At 43.1% G+C, this 26,022-nt stretch overlaps 1 protein-coding gene across 1 annotated transcript in view; it reads left to right on the top strand.

The window, feature by feature from the left end:
• Window positions 1–26,022, top strand: part of PITPNM3 (PITPNM family member 3) — a 724,998-nt gene that overhangs the window by 506,004 nt on the left and 192,972 nt on the right. The window contains exon 6 of the mRNA XM_030185997.1: window positions 23,984–24,173. Coding sequence (XP_030041857.1) covers window positions 23,984–24,173 — 190 coding nt within the window. The remainder of the gene's footprint in view (window positions 1–23,983; window positions 24,174–26,022) is intronic.

Below are 26,022 nucleotides of genomic sequence, written 5' to 3'. Positions count from 1 at the left end.
GGTCTTTTCCCAGTATGGCATTACTTATGTACTTATGCTGATCTGTGCATGTCCAGATCATTAAAACTTCATCAATAAATCTGACCCACAACTAACATGCACATAAAATCTTGAAATTCGCACATGCTGCTTGTCAAACCATGTCATGAATAGGTTTGCTATAGATGGGGCCACTGTAGTACCATTGCTGCTCCAGACTCTTGCTTAAAAAAATGTCCTTCAAGCACAAAAAAGTTTTTACTCATAGCAAGATCTATAATTTTGACAAGAAAAGTTGTTGGAAAACTCTTTGGCTCAGATCATTGTTCTAGATTCTGCCCTACAATGTCCAAGGCCTCCTGTATGGGTATAACCTTATAAAGAGATGTAACGTCTAAAGTTACTAAATTAATCTCATTATCTGCTAAAGGGCATATTTGTTGAAGGAGTTTCAGAAAGTGTGAAGGGAAGTGTGGTAGCCGTGTTAGTCCACTCTTAAGGTTATCAATAGAGATCAAACAAAATAAAACATGGAAAAGAAAATAAGATGATACCTTTTTTATTGGACATAACTTAATACATTTCTTGATTAGCTTTCGAAGGTTGCCCTTCTTCCTCAGATCGGAAATAAGCAAATGTGCTGGCTGACAGTGTATATAAGTGAAAACATTCAAGCATTACTATGACAGTCTGACAGGGTGGGAGGATGGGGGTGGGTAGGAGGTATGCATGGGGACATCAAAGCATATCATTGATATTCTAACAGGATGGGTGTGGATAGGTGAGGGGTGGGGTGATCAACAGAGACATACAGCTTTATGGTTTATAATGGGCTAGGAACCCCAGATCCTTGTTAAGTCCTTTCTGTTGGGTGTTAAAATATTCAATCATTCTGACTTCAAAAGTCTTACGTTCTTGTATGGTTTTAAAGTTACCTTTCAGGATTTTCACTGTGAAGTCACTGGTACAGTGTCCTGGTCCTGTAAAATGCTGACCAACAGGGGTGGGAGCCCTACTGGCACCAGTATTGTTCATGTGATGTCTATGTAAATTGAATCTTGTCTTAAGCATCTGGCCTTTTTCTCCAATATAACATCCTTCGTTACATTTTTTTACACTGAATGATATATACCACATTGGAAGATGAGCAAGTGAAAGATTCCTTTATGTTGAATATCTTTCCTTTGTGGATGACCTGCAGGAGGTGGTAGAGATGAAAACGGTAACAGAATTCAAACATGCGTGGGATATACATAAAGGAATCCTGTGCAGAAGGAATGGATCCACAGAAGCTTAGCCGAAATTGGGTGGCGGAGACGGTGGGGGGTTGGTGGTTGGGAGGCGAAGATAGTGGTGGGTAGACCTATACGGTCTGTGCCAGAGCTGGTGGTGGGAGGAGGGACTGGTGGTTGGGAGGTGGGGATAGTGCTGGGCAGACTTATACGGTCTGTGCCCAGAAAAAGACAGGTATAAATCAAGGTAAGGTATACACATGAGTTCAAATTGTTGGGCAGACTGGATGGACCGTGCAGGTCTTTTTCTGCCGTCATCTACTATGTTACTATGACTGTGGGGTCCTGTGAAATGTTTTGGCATAGTTTGCAACTGGATAAATTACAGGGAAGTGTGCCCTTCTGTTCCTTTTCAGTCTGTGATGGGAAGAATCTCTAATGTATGAAAAAGATAGTTTTACAAGTGGTCGTAAGATATGGTCAGCAAATTCGAGAGGGGTTCCAGTAAAGAATCTTTACTGGAAACTATTGGTCTTCCAGGGGGATTAATCAAAGTCTTATGTACTTTAGATAGCATGTAAATCACAGGTGTTTGAGGATATTTTTTATTCAAAACTAAGAACTCTTGCATGGTCAAAAATCCATTCAGTAGACCTTCCTCAGCAACTTGCTGGATTCATTGTTGTAAAAACTTTGTAGGGTCCTCAGTGAGCTCTTTATAATTTCATTGCACATTTAATTGCCCTATAACATTCAGACTCTGTAATGTAATTCATTCATCTTTCAGCAAATTATGGCAAAAAAGAAATATCTGCTCATCAAATCGGATACCCCCTTTGGGCCAATTTCTTTTTCAGCACCCGCACTTGATACCTGTACTCCTCAGTGCTTCTTCAAGTTTTTAAAACTTTAGATATTAAAAGAAATACACCGATTTGAAGCGAGATGTTAAAAACAGCATATTGATGTGCATTATACAATAATCAAGAACTTTTATTTTCTACACATACTTCCTGTGAATCAGAGGATGACGTGATCACTTATGTGTTACAGTATGGAGCAGGTAGTAAAGAGCTTGTGAAGATTCTGAGAAAGCATTGGGGATATTACAAATAATGCCAATGTTTACAGAGAAAGAGTTACGACTAGCATATAAGTGAGGCAAGAATCTAAAGGAATTTCTGTCGCCAGCACTGTTCTGAAATATTACAGCGGCTGACACCATGAAAGGACATAGTGCATGTAATAATTGTTCTATTTGTCCTCTGATTTTAACACTGTCAAGTTTTATAACTCCAAGAGATCAAAAGAAGTATGATTTAAGATAGTATGAATCACAAGTGGTACAATATGTTGTGTACTGTATTCAGTTCTCATGCCCACAGCTTTATGTAGAGCAAATGTCAAGAAAATTAAAAAGAAGGATTATAGAACATTGTAGTGCATTAAGAAGAAATGTTAGCGAGGTACCTCTTGTGGAACATTTTATTGATCAAAAGCATTCCTTTGATGATCTACATTGTTTTACAGTTGACCGAGTGCCTGAAGATGTTAGGGGAGGAGACCATCAGCTGCAACTTGTTAAGAAAGAGCAAAAATGGATTTTTCGATTGGGCTGTTTATAACCCAGTGGTTTGAATTCTGAGCTTGAATTGAACCATTTATTTTGTAGTTGCCTCAATATTTTGATAGTTTTACAGTTGCCTGTTTGGAGTGCTTTTCATTGGGTACAACCAATAGATTCAATGTGAGATTCTAATTGGCTGGTTTTTTTTGTATGAAAAGGCTGTCGGAATGCCAAGCCACCATTTTGAAAGTGCTCAGCTAGTGGGTGTGAGCGAGAGAGCAGTAAGTGTACTGTTTGGTTTTATTTATCAAGAAAATAAATGTTGTTTTGAAAGCTGTGGTAATACATAATTATGTTCTTTATGTGCAGCAATTGAAAGTTTCCCCCTGGGGGAGAGTAATACAGCTATTTAAGCTAAGTAACTGGGTTTTTTTAACATAAGCTTTTTTAAAAGAAAAATTGCAAAAGTATAAAGTAAGAATGTTCTGATTTGGGGGATGGTTTTTTATGCCAGTGATTGAAATAACCTGCATTATCTGAGGCTTTTTCCTCCCTGTTTTTCAGATTAGTTTGAATATAAGAGCGAGTAGTAGATCTTGCTTCTGAAAGAGCAGAGCACATTTAAAGTGAAGTGTTTTTTTGTATTGATAATTCCCTGGGGTGTACATAGTGATGGTGTGCTTCAGGGATGCTATGGTCCCTAGGAGCGATGCATTTTGCCTTTTGCCTCACTTGACCATCTTCCAAAACAACTCATGGTGATGTAATTGACGCCCTTGTACCTTCTTTCCCATCTACAGAGCATTGGTTCCTTTGTACCTTTCCATCCCCCACTTCTGACTCTCCTTAAAAATAATTCATGGTGCAAATGGTTCCCTTGCATGTCTTTCCCTCCCCTACAAAAGAATGATCTGGTTGTCCCTTTACATTGCCCAATAATGCCCCAGTGGCCCTTCCCCTGCCCCCTAAAAAATCACCCTGGTAGCATGTGGCCTCCTTGCACCTCCCCTTGACCCCCCCCCCCCCCCAAAGAAATTCCATGGTGACCCAAGACTCCATCACCGATCATTCCCAGACTTCTCATATTATTTGCCACCAGACTCCCCACAACTCACCCTGAATACCACCCTGACATCTTCCAGCTCTTCAACCTCCCCCCCCCCCCCAACCCATACCTTTAAAGGCAAGAGTGATGCCATCTTTCAAAATGGTGGTGCCTGACCCCTCGCAGTGCATCCTGGCACATTGCTAGGTAGTTAGTCTGCCAAATAATGCTAGAGTCTCAGCAGCAGCTTCCTTAATGCAAACCTGGCAGGCTGAATACATTCATTAAATATTACAACTCTGTGAAGGAGCCAGATGCAAGGTCTTCTCAGGAACAGCTAATTCTTTACATCATCATTTAATCCTTTCATCATAGGGGTGGGTAGAAAGAGGGTTAGAAGAACAGGATTGAAAGGCAGCCCAGCTGGCAATATTGCTAGAGGCAAGTGGTGTGTATGCTGCACTCACCTACTCCCAGCATCAGCTTCATAACAGGGGCATAGCTAGACAGTCGATTTTGGGTGGGCCTGAGCCCATAGGCAGTCGGTGGCCCAACTGTTTGGGGAGGCTAAAGGGGGCAGGGTTAGGGGTGGGGCCGGGGGTGGAGCTTACATCCATAATTGTCTGACAACACACAGAAAAAAAATAAGTACAAATAAAATAGTCACAATTAATACCTTTTATTAAGATATGTATCATATGTCAAAGAATAAAGTGGTTGCTCAAAGCATATACTAACCACAATCGCTCAACTGCAAAACACTATGCACAACTTTGTGCAAAAACACACTCAGAACCTTACTGTACCATAAATATTACACTGGGCAGAACCTAATACACCAATATACCACCCATACGGAAAATGCAGACCGTCAACAATATGAAACAAGGGATCATATCATCACAATTCTCATGTAGAGCCACAGAACACCCTTTTAGGGTGGATAGTGTTCACAATGAGCTCCTTTTATTAACGACCATATGTAGATCTGTCAAGAGGTAGTGTGTCATGATTTAGGCTCTACACCCTTTCTGATGTTTTGGTGCCACCTCAGTAAGGCCAACACACAATCTCTCCAGTGCAAAACACTACACACAAACTTGTGCAAAAACACACTCATAAGCTTACCAAACCATAACAGCACTAATTCCAAGGACAGGACGAGCTACAACCTTATGCGTGGAAAGGCAGCAGTATAATTACACCGGGCTCTAAAACACCAGTACACAACCTAGTGAAACAAAACAAAATGCTGGCAAATACTACACGCTAGCAGAATACTGCATCTTGATCACACATGAAAAACACATGACACAACAGATATGAAGGCAAAACTGGAAAGTTACCTCAAGAAGTCAGACTCAGCATGCAGCAGTACTAGAAAAATTGAAACTTACATGCAACATATCACAGATGCACATTTCCAAAAGCTGACATATTACAATTAATAAATTCTACCTTTGTTGTCTGATCATTTAGTTTTCCTGTTCGCTTTGGTCCCAGTGTCTTCTGTTTTATGCAGTGTCTTCATTCCATTTGATCTTTTTTTTCTCTCACCATGTCCATCATCCTCCTGTGTCCTTATGCGTCCTGTCTACCATCTGTAGCCCTGTCCCTATCTTTTCTCCAGTTTCAGCATCTTCCCTCAAAGTGTTCCGATCCAGCCCTTAAATTCAGCAATTTTCCCTCCATCCATATCCAGCAGTTCTCCGCACTCCCCTCCATCCATGTCCAGCATTTCTCCTCTCTCCCTTCCCCTCCATCCATGTGCATCTCCTTCCTTTGTCTTTCCTTCCCTCCATTCCTGCCCAACATTTCTCGTCTCTTCCCTGCCCTCCACTCCATCTATGTCCAGATTTCTCCTCTCTTCCCTCCCCTCCATCCATGTGCATCTCCTTCCAGTCTTCCCTCCCCTCCATTCATCCATGTCCAGCAACTCTCCTCTCTCCCCTGCCCTCTCCTCCATTCATATCTAGCAAATCTCCTCTCCCCTGTCCCCTCCAGCCATCCAAATCCAGCAATTTTCCTCTCCCCTGCCCTCCCCTCTATGCCCAATGATTTCTCCTCTGCCCCTGTCCTCCCCTCCATGTCCAGTGATTTCTCCTCTCTTCCCTGCCCTCCCCTCCATGTCCAGCAAATCTCCTCTCCCCTGCCCTCCCCTCTATGTCCAGTTCTACCATCTATAATAATTTTAAGCTGTTTTAGTGATATTCAATTTTTATTTCATAATATTTAAATCTAGATATGGGAAGCTTTCAAATAAATTTAAAAAACTGTCAAATAAGTAAAAAAGAAAGCAAAATCTTTTGTCCTCCACCTTTTAAGGCACTGCCTAATGCTTATCCTCCTGGAACAGATTTAGAATTTTTACAGAAGGCCTACACATTTTTTTTAATAATCTGACACAGCATGCACCATGGAGTCCATGGACCCTCTTACCTTACCCCTACAGCCAAGCCAGAAGTCAAAAATGAAGAAAGAACACTCTCCCCAATATCCAGCTTTGCCCATCTGCCTCTTCTCCCCCAAAATATCCAGCCTTGCTCCTCTGTCTGACCCGCCAAATATCCAGTATGGTGCCTCTATCTCTTCCCTCCCCATCATCCTCTCTCTAGTCTTTCCTATCTCCAGCATTACCGTCCGTCTCTCTTTTTTTTCTTCCCCCAGCCACAAAAACAAAAAGAAGCTGCCTGCCTTTCTGTGCTGCGGTGCTGCCTCTCCGATTCAGTGCAGTGGACGTCGGTGGACAGACACTGTCCGCGGGGCCATGGAGCGTACGTTGCTGACAGTTGTTCCGGTCCCACCCCCTATGATGCAGCATCCTGTTCAGGCAGGATTCCAGGAAGCGACGGCCAAGGAAAGGAGGTTGCTTATGGCCCCACGCACACTCTGTTTGTTGACAGCTATGGAATCGGGGGACAGAGGGGCGGATGAGCGAGCGGACGGACGGACAGGAGTTCCATTTATATCTCATGTGTTTCTGCACGAAGCAGCACTTCTTTAGCTGGCAGGGTTTGTGGAAGAAAGGAGAAACAGGGGTGATATGATACAGACGTTCAAATATTTGAAAAGTATTAATCCGCAAACGAACCTTTTCCGGAGGTGCGAAGGCGGTAGAACGAGAGGACATGAAATGAGATTGAAGGGGGGCAGACTCAAGAAAAATGTCAGGAAGTATTTTTTCACGGAGATAGTAGTGGATGCTTGGAATGCCCTCCCGCGGGAGGTGGTGGAAATGAAAACAGTAACAGAATTCAAACACGCGTGGGATAAACATAAAGGAATCCTGTTCAGAAGGAATGGATCCTAAGGAGCTTAGCCGAGAGTAGGTGGCAGAGCCGGGGGCGGGAGGCGGGGATAGTGCTGGGCAGACTTATACGGTCTGTGCCAGAGCCGGTGGTGGGAGGCAGGGCTGGTGGTTGGGAGGCAGGGATAGTGCTGGGCAGACTTACACGGTCTGTGCCCTGAAAAGGACAGGTACAAATCAAGGTAAGGTATACACAAAAAGTAGCACATATGAGTTTATCTTGTTGGGCAGACTGGATGGACCATGCAGGTCTTTTTCTGCCGTCATTTACTATGTTACTATGTTCAAAAGAGGAAAGGAAGGTTGCATTTGGGCTGGGGAGGCTTAGCCAAAAAAGGTTCCAGAGGAGATCTGGGAAATTATAGACCGGTAAGTCTGACATTGGTGCCGGGCAAAATGGTAGAGACTATTATTATGAACAAAATTACAGAGCATATTCAAAAGCATGGATTAATGAGACAGTCAACATGGATTTAGTGAAGGGAAATCTTGCCTCACCAATCTACTACATTTCTTTGAAGGGGTGAACAAACATATGGATAAAGGGTGAGCAAGTTGATATTGTACATCTGGATTTCCAGAAGGCATTTGACAAAGTACTTCATGAAAGACTCCAGAGGAAATTGGAGAGTCATGGGATAGGAGGTAGTGTTCTATTGTGGATTAAAAACTGGTTAAAAGATAGAAAACAGAGAGTAGATTTAAATGGTCAGTATTCTCAATGGAGAAGGGTAGTTAGTGGGGTTCCCTAGGGGTCTGTGCTGGGACCGCTGCTTTTTAACATATTTATAAATGACCTAGAGATGGGAGTAACTAGTGAGGTAATTAAATTTGCTGAGGACACAAAGTTATTCAAAGTCGTTAAATCGCGGGAGGATTATGAAAAATTACAAGAGGACCTTATGAGACTGGGAGACTGGGCGTCTAAATGGCAGATGACATATAATGTGAGCAAGTGCAAAGTGATGCATGTAGGAAAGAGGACTCCGAATTATATGCAAGGTTCCAAGTTAGGAGTCACGGACCAAGAAAGGGATCTAGGTGTCGTCGTTGATGATACGTTAAAACTTTCTGCTCGGTGTGCTGCTACGGCTAAGAAAGCAAATAGAATGTTAGGTATTATTAGCAAAGGAATGGAAAACAAAAATGAGGATGTTATAATGCCTTTGTATCACTCCATGGTGCGACCACACCTCGAATATTGTGTTCAATTCTGGTCGCTGCATCTCAAAAAAGATATAGTGGATTTAGAAAAGGTGCAGAGAAGGGCGATAAAAATGATAAAGGGGATGGGACAACTTCCCTATGAGGAAAGGCTAAAGCGCCTAGGGCTCTTCAGCTTGGGGAAAGGTGGCTGAGGGGTGATATGATAGAGGTCTATAAAATAATGAGTGGAGTTGATCAGGTAGATGTGAAGCGTCTGTTTACGCTTTCCAAAAATACTACGACTAGGGGGCATGCGATGAAGCTACAATGTAGTAAATTTAAAACGAATCGGAGAAAATTTTTCTTCACTCAACGTGCAATTAAACTCTGGAATTTGTTGCCAGAGAATTTAGTAAAGGCGGTTAACTTAGCAGAGTTTAAAAAAATGTTTGGATGCCTTCCTAAAGGAAAAGTCCATAGACCATTATTAAATGGACTTGGAGAAAATCCACTATTTCTGTGATAAGCAGTATAAAATGTTTTGTACTTTTTTGGGATCTTGCCAGGTATTTGTGACTTGGATTGGCCACTGTTGGAAACAGGATGCTGGGCTTGATGGACCTTGGGTCTTTCTCATTATGGCAATACTTATGTTCTTATGTCCTTAGGGCTGTATTTCACTACTTCAACATGCTTTAGAACAGGCTTGTCCAACCTACGGCCCACCAAGTGCAGAATCTGGCCCACCAAGTGCTTTTTTTCTGACCCTCGGAAGCTAGGCAGTTCTTGTGATGCTTGGGCAGGATTACTGAGACTTGAAACCATGAACCCAACCCAAACTTCTAGCACCACATAACTCAAGCTTGCAGAGAAACAGCACCACGGGCCTTTAAAAATGGAACACAGTTCTTTAATGATTGAGCCTTGACAAAAAGACCCAACACGGGCCGTGTTTCGGTGACTAGCACCTACGTCAGGGGTCACAGTGATGACGTGGAAAACTTGGGCAATAACTCAAATATATTTCTCTACAATATATTATTCCTTACCCCACATCTTGTATAGTAAAAGCTACAAAGCAACAAGGCACTTTCACTTTCTGTATCCATTTTTAAAGGCCCGTGGTGCTGTTTTTTTGTTTGGACTTTAGTTTGTACTTCGTTCCCTCTCTTTTGTTATATTCAAGCTTGCAAAGAGCCATATCACAGTGCAGAAGCAGGAAGCCCACTGTTTCTTCTGTAGCTGAAGCGTGGGAGATTTAATTGTGTGTGTTTTGGCCCTTTGTTGCAAAATATAAAATATGTGGCCCCCAACAGAAAAAGGTTGGACAAGCCTGCTTTAGAACTTTTTATAGGCAGATTATCTGTCCAACAACAGTCTTGTACATTAACTCCATTGAAAGAAATTTAGGGGCCCTTTTACTAAGCCATGTAAACATCTACGCGCGCCCAACGTGCACCAAAATGGAGTTACCGCCCGGCTACCGTTTGGCTCTTGTGGTAATTTCATTTTTAGCGCACATCCAATACGTGCGTCCGAAAATTTATATTTTAAGACACACGTATCGGACGTGTGCCAAGTGGCATTTGACGCACGTGAGTCTTTACCGCTAGGTCAATGGCTGACAGGTCACAGACCCAAGATAGATGCGCGGCAATTTTGATTTTGCCGCACGTCCGTTTTCGGCAAAAATTTTAAAAAGGCCTTTTTTACAGGTGCGCTGAAAAATGGATTGGCGCGCGCCCAAAACTCGTGCCTACAATACCGCAAGACATTTTTCAGCACAACTTAGTAAAAGGACCCCTTAAGGAAGTATGATTCTGAATATATTGTCTTTTTTTTTTTTTTTTTTTTGCTTCTGTGAAATTTGCCCTCTCGTAAAGGAATTATCCTGTCTTACTGCTGGAAAATGTCTGCATGTCTTCCTACAGTGCTAAAGTGTATAAAGAATTTGATGTTTGCACAAGCTGCGGTAATTCATCGTTATATTCCCAACACTTGAGGTGGATGATGGAAATGGAATCGGATTTTCGTAGGCTGCATCAACCACAAACTGCTGATTCTATGTCAGAGCTGAGCGGCACCGTCCTTGTGAAACTGACTTGGCTTGATGTTTGTTGATGAGGAAGTGAACACTTTACCTTCAAGCACACTTAAAGTCAATAACATTTCTATTTGAGACGTGTGTAACTTTGACGCTTCAAAAATAGGTCAGAATGAGTTTCAATTCTGCAAATGTCGTCATGGTTCAGAAAGCCCTTCACAACTTTGACCCAGACAAACCTTAGTGTTTTATAAAGAATGCTTATCTAAAGTACTCACACACACACAGATTCACCGATTCTTACAATTAAATTTATGGCTTAATTACCACACAGATGGATTTCATATTGTCTACCTCAGAATATTAAAAAGGTGAATCAGCCATGCTGAGATTTAAACTTGAGACTCCTGTCTAGACAGATGTTACAGGCAGATGCTTTGTTGTTCTTCAACCAGTTCCCCCTGAGATCAAACCAAACACTAGTAGTCCCGGGGGAATTAATTAAAACAGGCTAATATCCCTACTAGCAACATGTCATGTAGAGATTCACAGCAAAATTATTTCTAAGATGAAATGGGCCAGGCTTTCTGAGCAACCAAACTATGCAAATCATTGGTTTTCAGACAAAACGGTTTCAAATCTGCCCAATAATTGCTCTTTCCAGCTTATTCTATAACAAGGTTCTTGAATTTACAACTGATTGCATGTGTAAATTTATAGAATATTGCTAACACTTATGCATGTACATGGCAGTAAACCCTCTAAACACTATTCTATAATTATGCATTAAACTGCAATACTACATAATTGTGAGAGTGGTGTTCATATGGTGAAGCATGGGCGGGCAATAGACTGGACTCCCATTTAGAAATAAAGAAAAATGAAAAAATGAAGGTAGATAAAGACCATATGGCCTATCTAGTCTGCTCATCCATGCCATCTACTCCCTTATTTATTTATTTGACATGTATATCCCACATTATCCTGAAAACAAGCTTGAGTTCAATGTGGCTTACAGTTTAGATTAAAAATACAGAGTTTGAATTTCAACAATAGTGAAGTAGGATAATGAACAGAGTTAACAGATCCTTAGAGATCCTATATCCTTACCCCCAAGCTTTCTTGAATTCAGATACTGTTTTCATCTCCACCGCCTCCACTGGGAGGCTGTTCCACGAATTTAGCCTTTCCATGAACAAAGTATTTCCTCAGGTTACTTCTGAGTCCATCCCCTTTTCGTGCCAAACGAATCTCATTGAATTCTTTGATTGGGTGACAGGAGAATTGAATCAGGGACGAGCTATAGACGTAATCTACTTAGATTTCAGCAAAGCTTTTGACACGGTTCCCTCCAGGAGGCTCTTAAATAAACCGGACGGGCTGAAGATAGGACCCGAAGTGGTGAAATGGATTAGGAACTGGTTGATGGACAGATGCCAGAGGGTGGTGGTGAATGGAATTCGCTCGGAGGAGGAAAAGGTGAGTAGTGGAGTGCCTCAGGGATCGGTGCTAGGGCCGATTCTGTTCAATATATTTGTGAGTGACATTGCCGAAGGGTTAGAAGGTAACGTTTGCCTATTTGCAGATGATACAAAGATCTGTAACAGAGTGGACACCCGGGAGGGAGTGGAAAACATGAAAAGGGATCTGAGGAAGCTAGAAGAATGGTCTAAGGTTTGGCAATTAAAATTCAATGCGAAGAAATGCAAAGTGATGCACTTAGGGAATAGAAATCCACGGGAGACGTTATGTGTTAGGCAGTGAGAGTCTGATAGGTACGGACGGGGAGAGGGATCTTGTGGTGATAGTATCTGAGGATTTGAAGGCGACGAAACAGTGTGACAAGGCGGTGGCCGTAGCTAGAAGGTTGTTAGGCTGTATAGAGAGAGGTGTGACCAGCAGAAGAAAGGGGTGTTGATGCCCCTGTATAAGTAGTTGGTGATGCCCCACCTGGAGTATTGTGTTCAGTTTTGGAGGCCGTATCTTGCTAAGGATGTAAAAAGAATTGAAGCGGTGCAAAGAAAAGCTACGAGAATGGTGTGGGATTTGCGTTACAAGACGTATGAGGAGAGGCTTGCGGACCTAAACATGTATACTCTGGAGGAAAGGAGAAACAGGGGTGATATGATACAGATGTTCAGATATTTGAAAGGTATTAATCCGCAAACAAACCTTTTCCGGAGGTGCGAAGGCGGTAGAACGAGAGGACATGAAATGAGATTGAAGGGGGGCAGACTCAAGAAAAATGTCAGGAAGTATTTTTTCACGGAGAAGAGTGGTGGATGCTTGGAATGCCCTCCCGCGGGAGGTGGTGGAAATGAAAACGGTAACGGAATTCAAACATGCGTGGGATAAACATAAAGGAATACTGTTCAGAAGGAATGGATCCTCAGGAGCTTAACCGAGATTGGGTGGCAGAGCCGATGGTGGGAGGCGGGGCTGGTGGTTGGGAGGCGGGGATAGTGCTGGGCAGACTTATACGGTCTGTGCCCTGAAGAGGACAGGTACAAATCAAAGTAGGGTATACACAAAAAGTAGCACATATGAGTTTATCTTGTTGGGCAGACTGGATGGACCGTGCAGGTCTTTTTCTGCAGTCATCTGCTATGTTACTATGTTACTCATTCCAGAGCTTCTTTTCAATTGAAAGAGACTCACTTCTTGTGCATTTATGCCACATAGGTATTTAAACATCTCCATCATATCTCCCCTCTCCCACCTTTCTTCCAAAGTATATATATTGAGATCTTTAAGTCAGTCCCCATATATGCTTTATAATGACCACTGACCATTTTAATAGCCGCCCTCTGGACCGACTCCATCATGTTTATATCTTTTTGAAGGTGTGGCCTCCAGAATTGCACATAATGTTCAAAATGAGGTCTCACCAGAATCTTATACAGGGGGTATCACCTTCTTTTCCTACTGGCCGTTCCTCTCCCTAGCTTTTGCTATTGCCTTTTCTACCTGTTTGGCCACAAAATCATCACTTATGATCACACCCAAGTCCCGCTCATCTTTCATGCACAAAAGCTCTTCACCCCCTAAACTCTACCGTTTTCTCGGGTTTTTGTAGCCCAAATGCATGACCCTGCATTTTTTAGCACTAAATTTTAGCTGCCAAATTCCGGACCATTTTTCAAACTTTGCTAGGTCCTTTCTCATATTATCCACACCATCATGGATGTCTACGCTATTGCAGATTTTGGTATCATCTGCAAAGAGACAAACCTTACCAGACAGCCCTTCAGCAATATCACTTACAAAAATGTAAAAAAAGAATCAGTCATTTTCACACACAACTTACAGAATACTGTATGTTTACACACATTACTGCCACAATTAGGAGAAAGTTATCAGAGTGTGCTACTTCTAAGATGTTATTTTATTGTTAACAGTATCAATAATAAATTGGAAGACGTTGAAGTACTTTTAAATTTTTAAAACACAACTAAAGAACCAGGCACACCCATTAAAGGGGGGCCGACCACAACCGGGCTGAAGGCCAGCGAAGACAGAAGTGTGGGGGAGGGTACAGGGAGGGCCAGCTAGAGAACAGAGTGGGAGGGAAACAAGGGGTAGCAAGGGGAGGGGGCAGGAAAGAAGGGGAGGAGCAAGGGAGGAGGAGAGAGGAATTCGAACTGCACAGGAAGTCCTTTTGAATTTGGAGGCAGGAGAGGGTTGATACGTCTGAGTGTGTGCCGAATGCCCGAGTTGTGACTTACACCAAATACTCAGCAATTTTTGCAAGGCTTCCAAAGATATTTTGTAAAATATTTGCACAACACAAAGTGGAAAAAGCCTTAGCAGACCCCATTATGTCATTATAGCCAATCGGGGTTCAGTGTCTACCATCAGCATGAAAAGAAAAACCTCTTTTGCGTTATTTTATATTATTTCACAAATCAAAAAAATATAATACGCTCTACTTCATACTCTTTCAAAACAACATAGCTTGCAAGTTTTATGACCACCACATAAGTCTGACGGTGGCCAGCGTTTCGTTTCTGCTTTAGGGACTTACGGTAGTTAACAGGCAGGAGCACATTATGTCTAGTTAGTGAGAGTGTTTTAGTAATGAGCTCCCTAAACTTTTTTTATGCCAATGATACACTGAACCCCGATTAGCTATAATGACATGAAATAGCTGGGGTCTGCTGAGGCTTTTTCCTCTTTGTGTTTTGTGCAAATATTTTATAAAATATCTTTGGAAGCCTTGCACGAATTGCTGAGTATTCAGTGTAAGGTATTAGTTGTGTTTTGGAAATTGTATTAACTCTAGTTATTTATTTGTAACTAGGTCTCATTATATCAAATGGGACCTATGCTAAAATAGAACAGGATCATGTTAAAATCTTAACAGTAGCTCATGTAGATAGCTACACCCCTTAGATGCTAATATTTATGCCAGCCATAGACCTGGCGTAAATGTTCACAGCTACATTTAGGTGTGCCAGAGTCGACTTTTGCTAGTATTCTATAATGGCATCATGGCACACAAATGCCATCATAGAATTGGTGCTCAGCGTGTGCCATCAGGGCATCCTGTTATAGAGTTAAGCCCATTGTGGATAACAGGATATCCTGAAGGATTATATTCCTCTGACCTAGAGCATTGTGATAATCCTTTTCATTAGAACAATGCATTGTAGTCACAAGCCCTAATATTGAAAGGCATTTACATGGATAATGACCGCCATTATCTGCAGTGTGACTTGAGTTGTACGCGCAATGTAATTATCTTAACAAGCCAATCAGCACTGATAATTGAACTTAAGCAATTATACTAATTGGCAATAATTAGAATTTACATGCACTAATGTCTAAGAGTATTCTAGAAAGTGATGCGTGTAACTTCTAAGACGTGGCTCGGAAAATGGGGTGTGGCCATGGGTGGGGTATGGGCATTCCTTGAATTTGCGTGCAGTGTTATAGAATATGCCCGTTCCATGTGTAATTTAGGCATCGGCATTTATACCAGGTTTTCATTGGCATAAATGGCCACGCCTAGAGCACACCCCATGGTAAAGCATTTTAAGTTCTGGTAGGCACACATTAGTGCCTTCCCCAGCTTAGTGAAAGGACCCTTAAATACAGTTTACTAAGGCAATCATTTCAATTGTAGACTGGCATTGGAATGCCATACTATTTTGACCTTTTTCACCTTGGCCAAACTCAATGTTTATCCTGGAGACTTTCCTGCTTATAATCGAACGAGAAAAACGCCCAAGTTCCGACCTAAATCGGGAGATGGACGTTTATCTCACAAAAACGAATAACGCGGTATAATCAAAAGCCGAATTTGGACGTTTTCAACTGCACTCTGTCGCGGATGCGGACAACGTTGATGGGGGCGTGTCGAAGGCGTGGTGAAGGCGGAACTGGGGCGTGGTTATCTGCCGATCAGAGATGGGCGCCTTTCGCCGATAATGGAAAAAAAATATGTGTTTTTAGCGAGAATTTAGGGCACTTTTCCTGGACCCTGTTTTTCCACGAATAAGGCCCCAAAAAGTGCCCTAAATGACCAGATGACCACTGGAGGGAATCGGGGATGACCTCCCCTGACTCCCCCAGTGGTCACGAACCCCCTCCCACCACAAAATATGCCGTTTCACAACTTTTTATTTTCACCCTCAAATGTCATACCCCCACCTCCCTGGCAGCAGTATGCAGGTCACTGGAGCAGTGGACTTCAGGCAGGTGGACCCAGGCTCATCCCCCCCCCCCACCTGTTACACTTGTGCTGGTAAATGGGAGCCCTCCAAACCGCCCCCCAAACCCACTGTACCCACGTGTAGGTGCCCCCCTTCACCCCTTAGGGCTATAGTAATGGTGTAGATTTGTGGGCAGTGGGTTTTGAGGGGGACTTTGGGGGCTCAACACCCAAGGGAAGGGTGCTATGCACCTGGGAGCTGTTTTACCTTTTTTTTTTTTTTTTTTTTGTAAAAGTGCCCCCTAGGGTGCCCGGTTGGTGTCCTGGCATGTGAGGTGGACCGGTGCAGTACGAATCCTGGCCCCTCCCACGAATAAATGTCTTGGAGTTATTCGTTTTTGAGCTGGGCGTTTTCGGTTTCCATTATCGCTGAAAAACAAAAACGCCCAGCTCAGAAAAAGATAAACGTCCATGTTTTTTCCAAAATACGATTCAGTCCGCCCCTTCACGGACCCGTTCTCGGAGATAAACGCCCATGGAGATAGGCGTTTCTGTTCGATTATGCCCCTCTTTACGTGCTTAAATTGTGTGTGAATATGTAATTGATTATAACTAATCTGTCTCAGTTTGGGAGGAGAATACTTTTGTCAGGCTTGGTCAAATCCATCAGTATTTATCAATGGACCAAACTACCTTTGGCCAAGATAACATTTTGTAAATTGTTTTTACATGTTAGTTTGTTCACCATGCATCACAGCAAACAAAAATGATAGTTAATGTTTTATTCTTGCCATATCTCCCTGGAATTTCTAGCACTCTGGACACATTAAGCACTATTTAAAAAGATTATGCTTTAGCAGAACAATGTCAATTTAGAACCACGTCATCCATCAAGTTGTGTTGACATATCCTGTTACTTGTGAAAAATGACTTTAATATCTCCAGTGGTTATGAAGCACTGTATGATAATTATCACCCGTTGCAGAAATTAGAATAATTTCCAGCGATCAGGACTAACTTTTACACTAAAGCAGACAGAGAACAAATCAGTTTCTTTTTTTTTTTTCAAAATATAGTTTATCGTGCTCTGTATTGGGATGTACTCCTCATCTAGTGGAAAGCTCCACTTTTATGCTCTTGATAGGTCTTTGAGGTTGTCCCAAAAAGAGATGTTGAAGCTTCCATTTCTGAATGAGATCCACGTGGCCTCCACAGAGCAAGCAACGATTGTTATTTATTTATTTAGATTTGGCTCACACTTTTTTCAGTAGTAGCTCAAGGTGAGTTATATTCAGGTACACTGGGTATGTTATAATGAACTCCTTCCACTCTGGAGAGAGAAACGTAATTACACTAGATTTCATTCATGTCTAAGGTGTGGTTATTTGCACAACAATGTGGTGTGAGGTCTTAGACATGAATAAAATCTAGTGCAATTATTGTTGTATTCCTTGATTATGCCTTCTTATCTCTCAGTGCCTCTAAATTAATGAGTGATGTTACATGAACATGAATGGTGTTTTTATTTGATTGGAGTACATAATAATATAAGAGTAGTCATACTGGGTCAGACCAATGATCCATCTAGCCCAGTATACTGCTTCCAACAGTGGCCAATTCTGGTCACGAGTACTTGGCAGAAACCCCTATAGTAGCAACATTCTGGAATCCCAAATAGTAGCAAAATTCTGGAATCCCAAATAGTAGCAACATTCCATGCTACCAATCTTGGGACAAGCAATGGCTTCCCCCATGTCCATCTTAATAACAGACTGTGAACTTTTCCTCCAAGAACATGTCCAAACCTTTTTTTAAACCCAGATACTAAGAGTTCCAGAGCTTAACTATTCGATGAGTGAACAAATATTTCCTCCTATTTGTTTTAAAAGTGTCTCCATATAACTTCATTGAGTGTCCCCTAGTCTTTGTACTTTTTGAAAGAGTGATCGTTTTGTTCATTTTGTAATAGGAATAATCAGCCTAATCCTCAGTCCCCTATCCATAAACTTTCAGTAACACTATACAGGGACTGGGCATTTACAGGAAATTTTCAGAGACAGTATCATGTTAGTACTAAAGCAGATCAATAGCGTTCTTCCCAACTATACAAACCAGTGGCGTTCATAGGGGGGGACGGTGGGTGCGGTCCGCCCTGGGTGCACACCGCTGGGGGGGGGGGGTGCCACACGCCTGTCGGCGCCGCTCGTTCCGTGCTCCCTCTGCCCCGGAACAGGTTACTTTCTGTTCCGGGGCAGAGGGAGCATGGAAACGAATGAAGCGGACAGGCGCGCGGCACCCCCCCAGCAGGTAAAAATGCACCCGGGTGTCAGCCGCTCTAGGAACGCCACTGATACAGACAGACAGCAGTGATATTCAGTCACTATCCATACAGTTAAGTGGTTTAAATTAGCCCCATCATGTTCATAATTAAACTGTTTAGCTGTACTTATAGAGCAGAATATCACCATATGGGACAATTCTGTAAGTGGGTATATCCATTTAGGCACCCTCATGCTATGTTGTGAGAAACTATTCTATAAGACTGATAACTAGATCCAGATTCACAGGACAGGGTCGATCCTGTCCTGGGTTTACCCCTGTGCATGCTGGGACCTGTCTTTCTTTTCTTAGGGAATGCAATGGGGAAATCAGAACTACTGGTCTCTGCATGCAACTGGGTAAACCCTGTCCTGTGAATCTGAAACCAGTTGGCAGCCTTACTATTCTATAATAGCGTCCCGGCACCCAGAATTCATTATAGAACGCTAGCATAACCCAGTATCAGCACACCTTACATTCACACGCCCGCAGTTACGCCAGTCTTAGACCTGGCATAATAACATAGAAACCTAGTAGATGATGGCAGAAAAAGGCCTGTACAGTCCATCCAGTCTGCCCAGTAAGATAAACTCATATGTGCTACTTTATGTGTATACCTGACCCTGATTTGTATCTGCCATTTTCAGGGCACAGACCGTAGAAATCTGCCAAGCACTAGCCCCTCCTCCCAACCACTAGCTCCGCCTCCCACCACCGGTGCTGCTACCCAATCTCGGCTAAGCTTCTGAGGATCCATTCCTTCTGAACAGAATTCCTTTATGTTTATCCCACGCATGTTTGAATTCCATTACCGTTTTCATCTCCACCACCTCCCGCGGGATGGCATTCCAAGTATCCTCCACTCTCTCCATGAAAAAATACTTCCTGACATTTTTCTTGAGTCTGCCCCCCCCCCCCCTTCAACCTCATTTCATGTCCTGTAGTTCTACCACCTTCCTATCTCCAGAAAAGGTTCGTTTGCGGATTAATACCTTTCAAATATTTGAACATCTGTATCATATCACCCCTGTTTCTCCTTTCCTCCAGAGTATACATGTTTAGTTCAGCAAGTCTCTCCTCATACGTCTTGTAACGCAAATCTCATACCATTCTCATAGCTTTTCTTTGCACCGCTTCCATTTTTTTTACATCCTTAGCAAGGTACGGCCTCCAGAACTGAACACAATACTCCAGGTGGGGCCTCACCAACGACTTATACAGGGGCATCAACACCTCTTTTCTTCTGCTGGTCACACCTCTCTCTATACAGCCTAGCAACCTTCTGGCTACGGCCACCGCCTTGTCACACTATTTCGTCGTCTTCAGATCCTCAGATACTATCACCCCAAGATCCCTCTCCCTGGCTATACATATCAGACTCTCTCCACCTAACACATACGTCTCCTGTGGATTTCCACTCCCGAAGTGCATCACTTTGCATTTCTGTGCATTGTAACATAGTAACATAGTAGATGACGGCAGAAAAAGACCTGCACGGCCCATCCAGTCTGCCCAACAAGATAACTCATATTTGCTGCTTTTTGTGTATACCCTACTTTGATTTGTACCTGTGCTCTTCAGGGCACAGACCGTATAAGTCTGCCCCACACTATCCCCGCCTCCCAACCACCAGCCCCACCTCCCAACCACCGGCTCTGGCACAGGCACAGACCGTATAAGTCTGCCCCACACTATCCCCGCCTCCCAACCACCAGCCCCACCTCCCAACCACCGGCTCTGGCACAGGCACAGACCGTATAAGTCTGCCCAGCACTATCCTCACCTCCCAACCACCGGCTCTGGCACAGGCACAGACCGTATAAGTCTGCCCAGCACTATCCTCATCTCCCCACCACCAGCCCTGCCTCCCAACCACCAGCTCTGGCACAGACCGTACAAGTCTGTCCAGCACTATCCCCGCCTCCCAACCACCAGTCCCGCTTCCCACCACCGGCTCTGGCACAGACCGTATAAGTCTGCCCAGCCCTATCCCCGCCTCCCAACCACCAGCCCCGCCTCCCGATCTTGACTAAGCTCCTGAGGATCCATTCCTTCGGCACAGGATTCCTTTATGCTTATCCCACGCATGTTTGAATTCAGTTACCGTTTTCATTTCCACCACCTCCCGCGGGAGGGCATTCCAAGCATCCACTACTCTCTCCGTGAAAAAATACTTCCTGACATTTTTCTTGAGTCTGCCCCCCTTCAATCTCATGTCATGTCCTCTCGTTCTACCACCTTCCCATCTCCGGAAAAGATTCGTTTGCGGATTAATACCTTTCAAATATTTGAACGTCTGTATCATATCACCCCTGTTTCTCCTTTCCTCCAGAGTATACATGTTTAGTTCAGCAAGTCTCTCCTCATACGTCTTGTAACGCAAATCCCATACCATTCTCGTAGCTTTTCTTTGCACCGCTTCAATTCTTTTACATCCTTAACAAGATACGGCCTCCAAAACTGAACACAATACTCCAGGTGGGGCCTCGCCAATGACTTATACAGGGGCATCAACACCCCCTTTCTTCTGCTGGTCACACCTCTTTTTATACAGCCTAACAACCTTCTAGCTACTGCCACCGCCTTGTCACACTGTTTCGTCGCCTTCAAATCCTCAGATACTATCACCCCAAGATCCCTCTCTCCGCCCGTACCTATCAGACTCTCCCCGCCTAACACATACGTCTCCCGTGGATTTCTACTTCCTAAGTGCATCACTTTGCATTTCTTCGCATTGAATTTTAATTGCCAAACCTTAGACCATTCTTCTAGCTTCCGTATCTCCCAACAACAGCACCTCTCTTTTCTTCCCCAACTTTTGAATATCAGCGATCAGATCTTTATCTAGGTCCTCCAATTGTGTCGGAGGTCTGTAGACAACACCCACATGGACAGAGGTTTTATCCTTTCTTTTTAAGGTGATCCATATCGCTTCTTCCTTTCCCCAGTTCCCTGTCATTTCAGTCGCTGTGATGTCATTTCTCACATACAGAGCTACTCCTCCACCTTTACGCCCCTCTCTATCCTTCCTAAAAAGATTATAGCCTTGAATTTTAATTGCCAAACGTTAGACTATTCTTCTAGCTTCTGCAGATCCATTTTCATGTTTTCCACTCCGTCCAGGGTGTCCACTCTGTTACAAATCTTGATATCATCCGCAAAAAGGCAAACTTTACTTTCTAACCCTTCGGCAAACTTCAGTCATGTAAACGTGACAGGGATGCATATAACTTACAGTATTCTCTAAGTTAAGCATGTAAGGCAGAGCCTGCCTGTCTCTTGCTTATGTTCTACCCACGTGTATATCTCCTTACATATATGTACTATCCCAGTGGTTCCCAAACCTGGTCCTGGAGGCACCCCAGCCAGTCAGGTTTTCAGGATATCCACAATGAATATTCATGAGAGAGATTTTCATGCACTGCCTCCACTGCATGCAAATCTCTCTCATGAATATTCATTGTGGATATCCTGAAAACCTGACTGGCTGGGGTGCCTCCAGGACCAGGTTTTGGAAACACTATCAAGCTCATTTTCAAAGCACTTAGCCTCCCAAAGTTCCATAGAAACCTATGGAACTTAGCCTCCCAAAGTGCTTTGAAAATATGCCTCTGCGCCACTTAGTTGCATCGATACAAAATAGCACCTATGACCTCCACACTAAGGGCCCCTTTTACCAAGCTGCGGCAAAAGGGGGGCCGGCACTGGCACCGGCGCGTGCTTTACACAAGCACCGAGGCCCCCTTTTACCACAGCTGGTAAAAGGGAAGGCCTTTCTTTCCTGCAGGAAATGGCTGTGGGGCAAGAAAAGCACTTGCGCGGCCATTTCAGGGGGGGGAGCCCTTACCGCCACCCATTGAAGAGGCGGTAAGGGCTCCCACGCTAACCCAGCAGTAACCGGGCAGTGCTTACTGCCGGGTACAGTCCGGCCCTACAAGAATAAATAAATTTTTGTAGCGCCAGAAATGACGGCGCGGTAGGGTTGTGAAGTACCGCTGGGCTGCTGCGGTAGCCTGGCAGTACTTACGTTATAGCGAGCGGTAAGCCCGCGTTGGGCTTACCTTCGCTTAGTAAAAGGAGTTCTTGCATGCTTACATGCTAGTATTCTGCACATTAACATTTGCAAGGGGTGGGTAAATGCAGATGCCCCATTTATAGAATTGCCCTTCTTATGTATAGCTACTGGTGGCAAGTACTTTCTATATATATTCTGCACTGCTGCCTATCCGGATGGCGGTGCTGAATATTATGTACTTTTGTAAACGCTACAGCTGGGTCTGATTATTGACTTGAGTATGTCTGTCTCATTTGAATCTGCTTAGAACTGAGTGATTAGCAGAATATAATATCCTATATAATAAAACTCACCCTCAACGTTCTGAGGACACTGACGTCACTGTCAGTACCTGCGGGCACTTCCTTCCGGTTCGAAGGGTTCGTGGTGGTGAAGCCACCGAAATCGCTGTGTTTGGGCCCCGCCCTCGCGTCAAACGTGATGACGTCGAGGGCGGAGCAATGGCGTCAGTGGCTTTACAAACAACAAGGACTCGGGAGATGAAGGTGGCGTGCGTTGATGAGATCTGGAACAATGACGGTCAGTGGCTTCACAACGCTGAAGGGGTGGGGGGGGGGGTTCGGGAGGAAAACCTTGCTAGCGCCCGTTTCATTTGCTCCAGAAACGGGCATGTTTTACAAGTTTTTAAATAAATAAAGCTGTCAATGGCATGCAAAAAAAATCTATCCTACTCCTGATATCACTCTCCAAAGAGCCCAAGAACATATCTACAATGCATCCCCTTCTTCAGGTTATTTCATTTAATAATCTGAAACATGTTTTCTGCAGCACTTGAAGAGAACAAGAGAGTAATATACGGTTTTCAGCTTGCACATGCCCTTTGTTGCACCAAATTAGCATATGGCTAGCTAGTCCTGAGAGAGATGAAGGAAGGACAAAGTGCTGACACAGATGTGCGGTTGAATAGGGAGAGCAGTGGTGGGAAAAGGGTTGAGAGGTCATTTGAGAGACAAGATGAGGGCAGGGTGCAGAGAAGTTGGTGTTAGATTGCATATATGAATTTATCCACTTCACTACCCAAAGTGGAAGACTCTGAACTGAGAATACTGGATAGGCCAATTTTGTCTTTCTCTGCCATCAATGACTTTGTTGCTATAAACAATCTTTAATGTTGGAGTCACTTTTTCTGTTAAACACCATTGGTTTTCCTGTTTCACATCAGACCTTTTGCAGCCTTTACCAAATGTTGATGTGAAACAGATTAATGCACAGTGCTGCATTAAATGATGATGATTTATGCAAAGCATTTGTTTGCTAAAGGTGATCTATCTTTTCACAAATTGTTACTGTCTATGCAAGCTGAGATCACATGGGAACTGTGATATCTTTTACCTCTGATAAATTACTCTCATAAAAAAAAGAAAGTTTGTATTTATGATCCTGTGGAAGAAAGCAGGGAAATGATTAAGAAACATTTCCTCTTGGCTCGTGATTCTGAGATTAAATGAATCTTTAGAGATCAAAGTCCTGAGAAGCTAATTTTTTCCATTTTGTCAACATCAACAATTTTGTCAGAATAATCCATGGCACTCCAGTTTCCAGACACTTGGTCAAAGATTAAATATTCTCTGCTTTCCTTCACGTTGTATGTCTGATTATCATAATCCTTCTTTCAGCCTGAATCCATACAGCTATGACGAAAGCTGTCTCAGCAGCAGTGAAGACCACATCCCATTGGCTGCCTTGCCATTGCTGGCCATTTCCTCCCCGCAGTATCAGGATGCTGTTGCCATGGTGATTAGCAGATCCAATCAAGTTTACAATGACTTTATCAAGTCTGCAGATGGGACTGGATTTAATGGACAGGTAAGACCAAGCTTTCATATTTTTTTTACAGAAAAATATGCAAATTATGTTTTCTACAAGGTGAAATCCAGTGTTGATTACCAGGACTTTCCAGTCTTATAATGTTATCAATGAAAGCAAAGGTGTAAAATAAACTTTGAAATATTTTAACATGAGGTAGTTTCATAATCTTCCAAACAGTGCAAGCTGTGCTTAAAGAACAGGTAAATTTTCAAAGGCTTAGTCCTAGATAAATATAATCATAGGGTTTCTTTCCCATATTGTTAAATGTAAATATTTTTTCCAGTTATTAATAGCTACAATGCACAAGCCAACCTTGAACCTGTGATCTTGGGTGTGGAAAGCAGCTACTTTCCAGGAGGAATTATTCTGCCTCTTGAGAATTTGCTATAGCCAGCCCATGCCTAGCTGTGGCTTGTATTTCTGGTAATCTTAGTTCCTGTTTCTGATGAGTCCAGCAGGGACCAGTTCAGGGCAGTCTTAAGAATTTCTGCCCATATCTGGGCTAGTTTCATGTTGCTTGTGGTGGTCTTGTCCATTTGAACCCTAAAAAATAATTTCTATAAACAAATCAAAACATGAAAATGTTATTAAAAAATAAATGAAAAAAAAGCCTGCAAGACACAGGAAACTAAACAAATTTTAAATTTTTTTGATGCACATCCCTAGTGATTATGTGGCAGAAAAGGTGCCAGTTGTACCACCACAGAAAAGCCCTGAGTCCAGACTAACTAGCTTGCTAACATCCTCCTTCCACTTGTATAGAGGGCCCACATCTGCCCCAGACTGTAAAGAACCATGGAATTTCTCAGGCAACAGAACCACCAGAACCCTAGGTTCCTCTAGTACTCTCGGATGTATCCCATCATAAGTACATAAGTATTGCCATACTGGGAAAGACCAAAGGCCCATCAAGCCCAGCATCCTGTTTCCAACAGTGGCCAATTCAGGTCCCAAATACCTGGCAAGATCCCAAAAAAGTACAAAGCATTTTATACTGCTTATCCCAGAAATAGTGGATTTTCCCCAAGTCCATTTAATAACGGTCTATGGACTTTTCCTTTAGGAAGCCATCCAAACCTTTTTTGAACTCCGCTAAGCTAACCGCCTTTACCAAATTCTCTGACAACAAATTCCAGAGTTTAATTGCATGTTGAGTGAAGAAGAATTTTCTCCAATTCGTTTTAAATGTACTACATTGTAGCTTCATCGCTTGCCCCCTAGTCCTAGTATTTTTGGAAAGCGTAAACAGACGCTTCACATCTACCCGTTCAACTCCACTCATTATTTTATAGACCTCTATCCTATCTCCCCTCAGCCGCCTTTTCTCCAAGCTGAAGAGCCCTAGGCACTTCAGCCTTTCTTCATAGGGAAGTCGTCCCATCCCCTTTATCATTTTTATCGCCCTTCTCTGCACCTTTTCTAATTCCACTATATCTTTTTTGAGATGCGGCGACCAGAATTGAATACAATATTCGAGGTGTGGTCGCACCATGGAGCATTATAACATCCTCATTTTTCTTTTCCGTTCCTTTCCTAATAATACCTAACATTCTCTTTGCTTTCTTAGCCGCAGCAGCACATTGAGCAGAATGTTTCAACGTATCATCAATGACTTCACCTTTCTTGGTCCGTGAATCCTAACGTGGAACCTTGCATGGCGTAGCTATAATTCGGGGTCCTCTTTCCCACATGCATCACTTTGCACTTGCTCACATTAAACATCATCTGCCATTTAGATGCCCAGTCTCCCAGTCTCGTAAGGTCGTCTTGTAATTTTTCACAATCCTCCTGCGATTTAACGACTTTGAATAACTTTGTGTCATCAGCAAATTTAATTACCTCACTA

Source organism: Microcaecilia unicolor, chromosome 13 (assembly GCF_901765095.1).
Source record: "Microcaecilia unicolor chromosome 13, aMicUni1.1, whole genome shotgun sequence".
Taxonomy (NCBI): Eukaryota; Metazoa; Chordata; class Amphibia; order Gymnophiona; family Siphonopidae; genus Microcaecilia; species Microcaecilia unicolor.
Note: the sequence above shows the minus strand (reverse complement) of the source record. Positions and strands in the feature narration are given on the sequence as shown.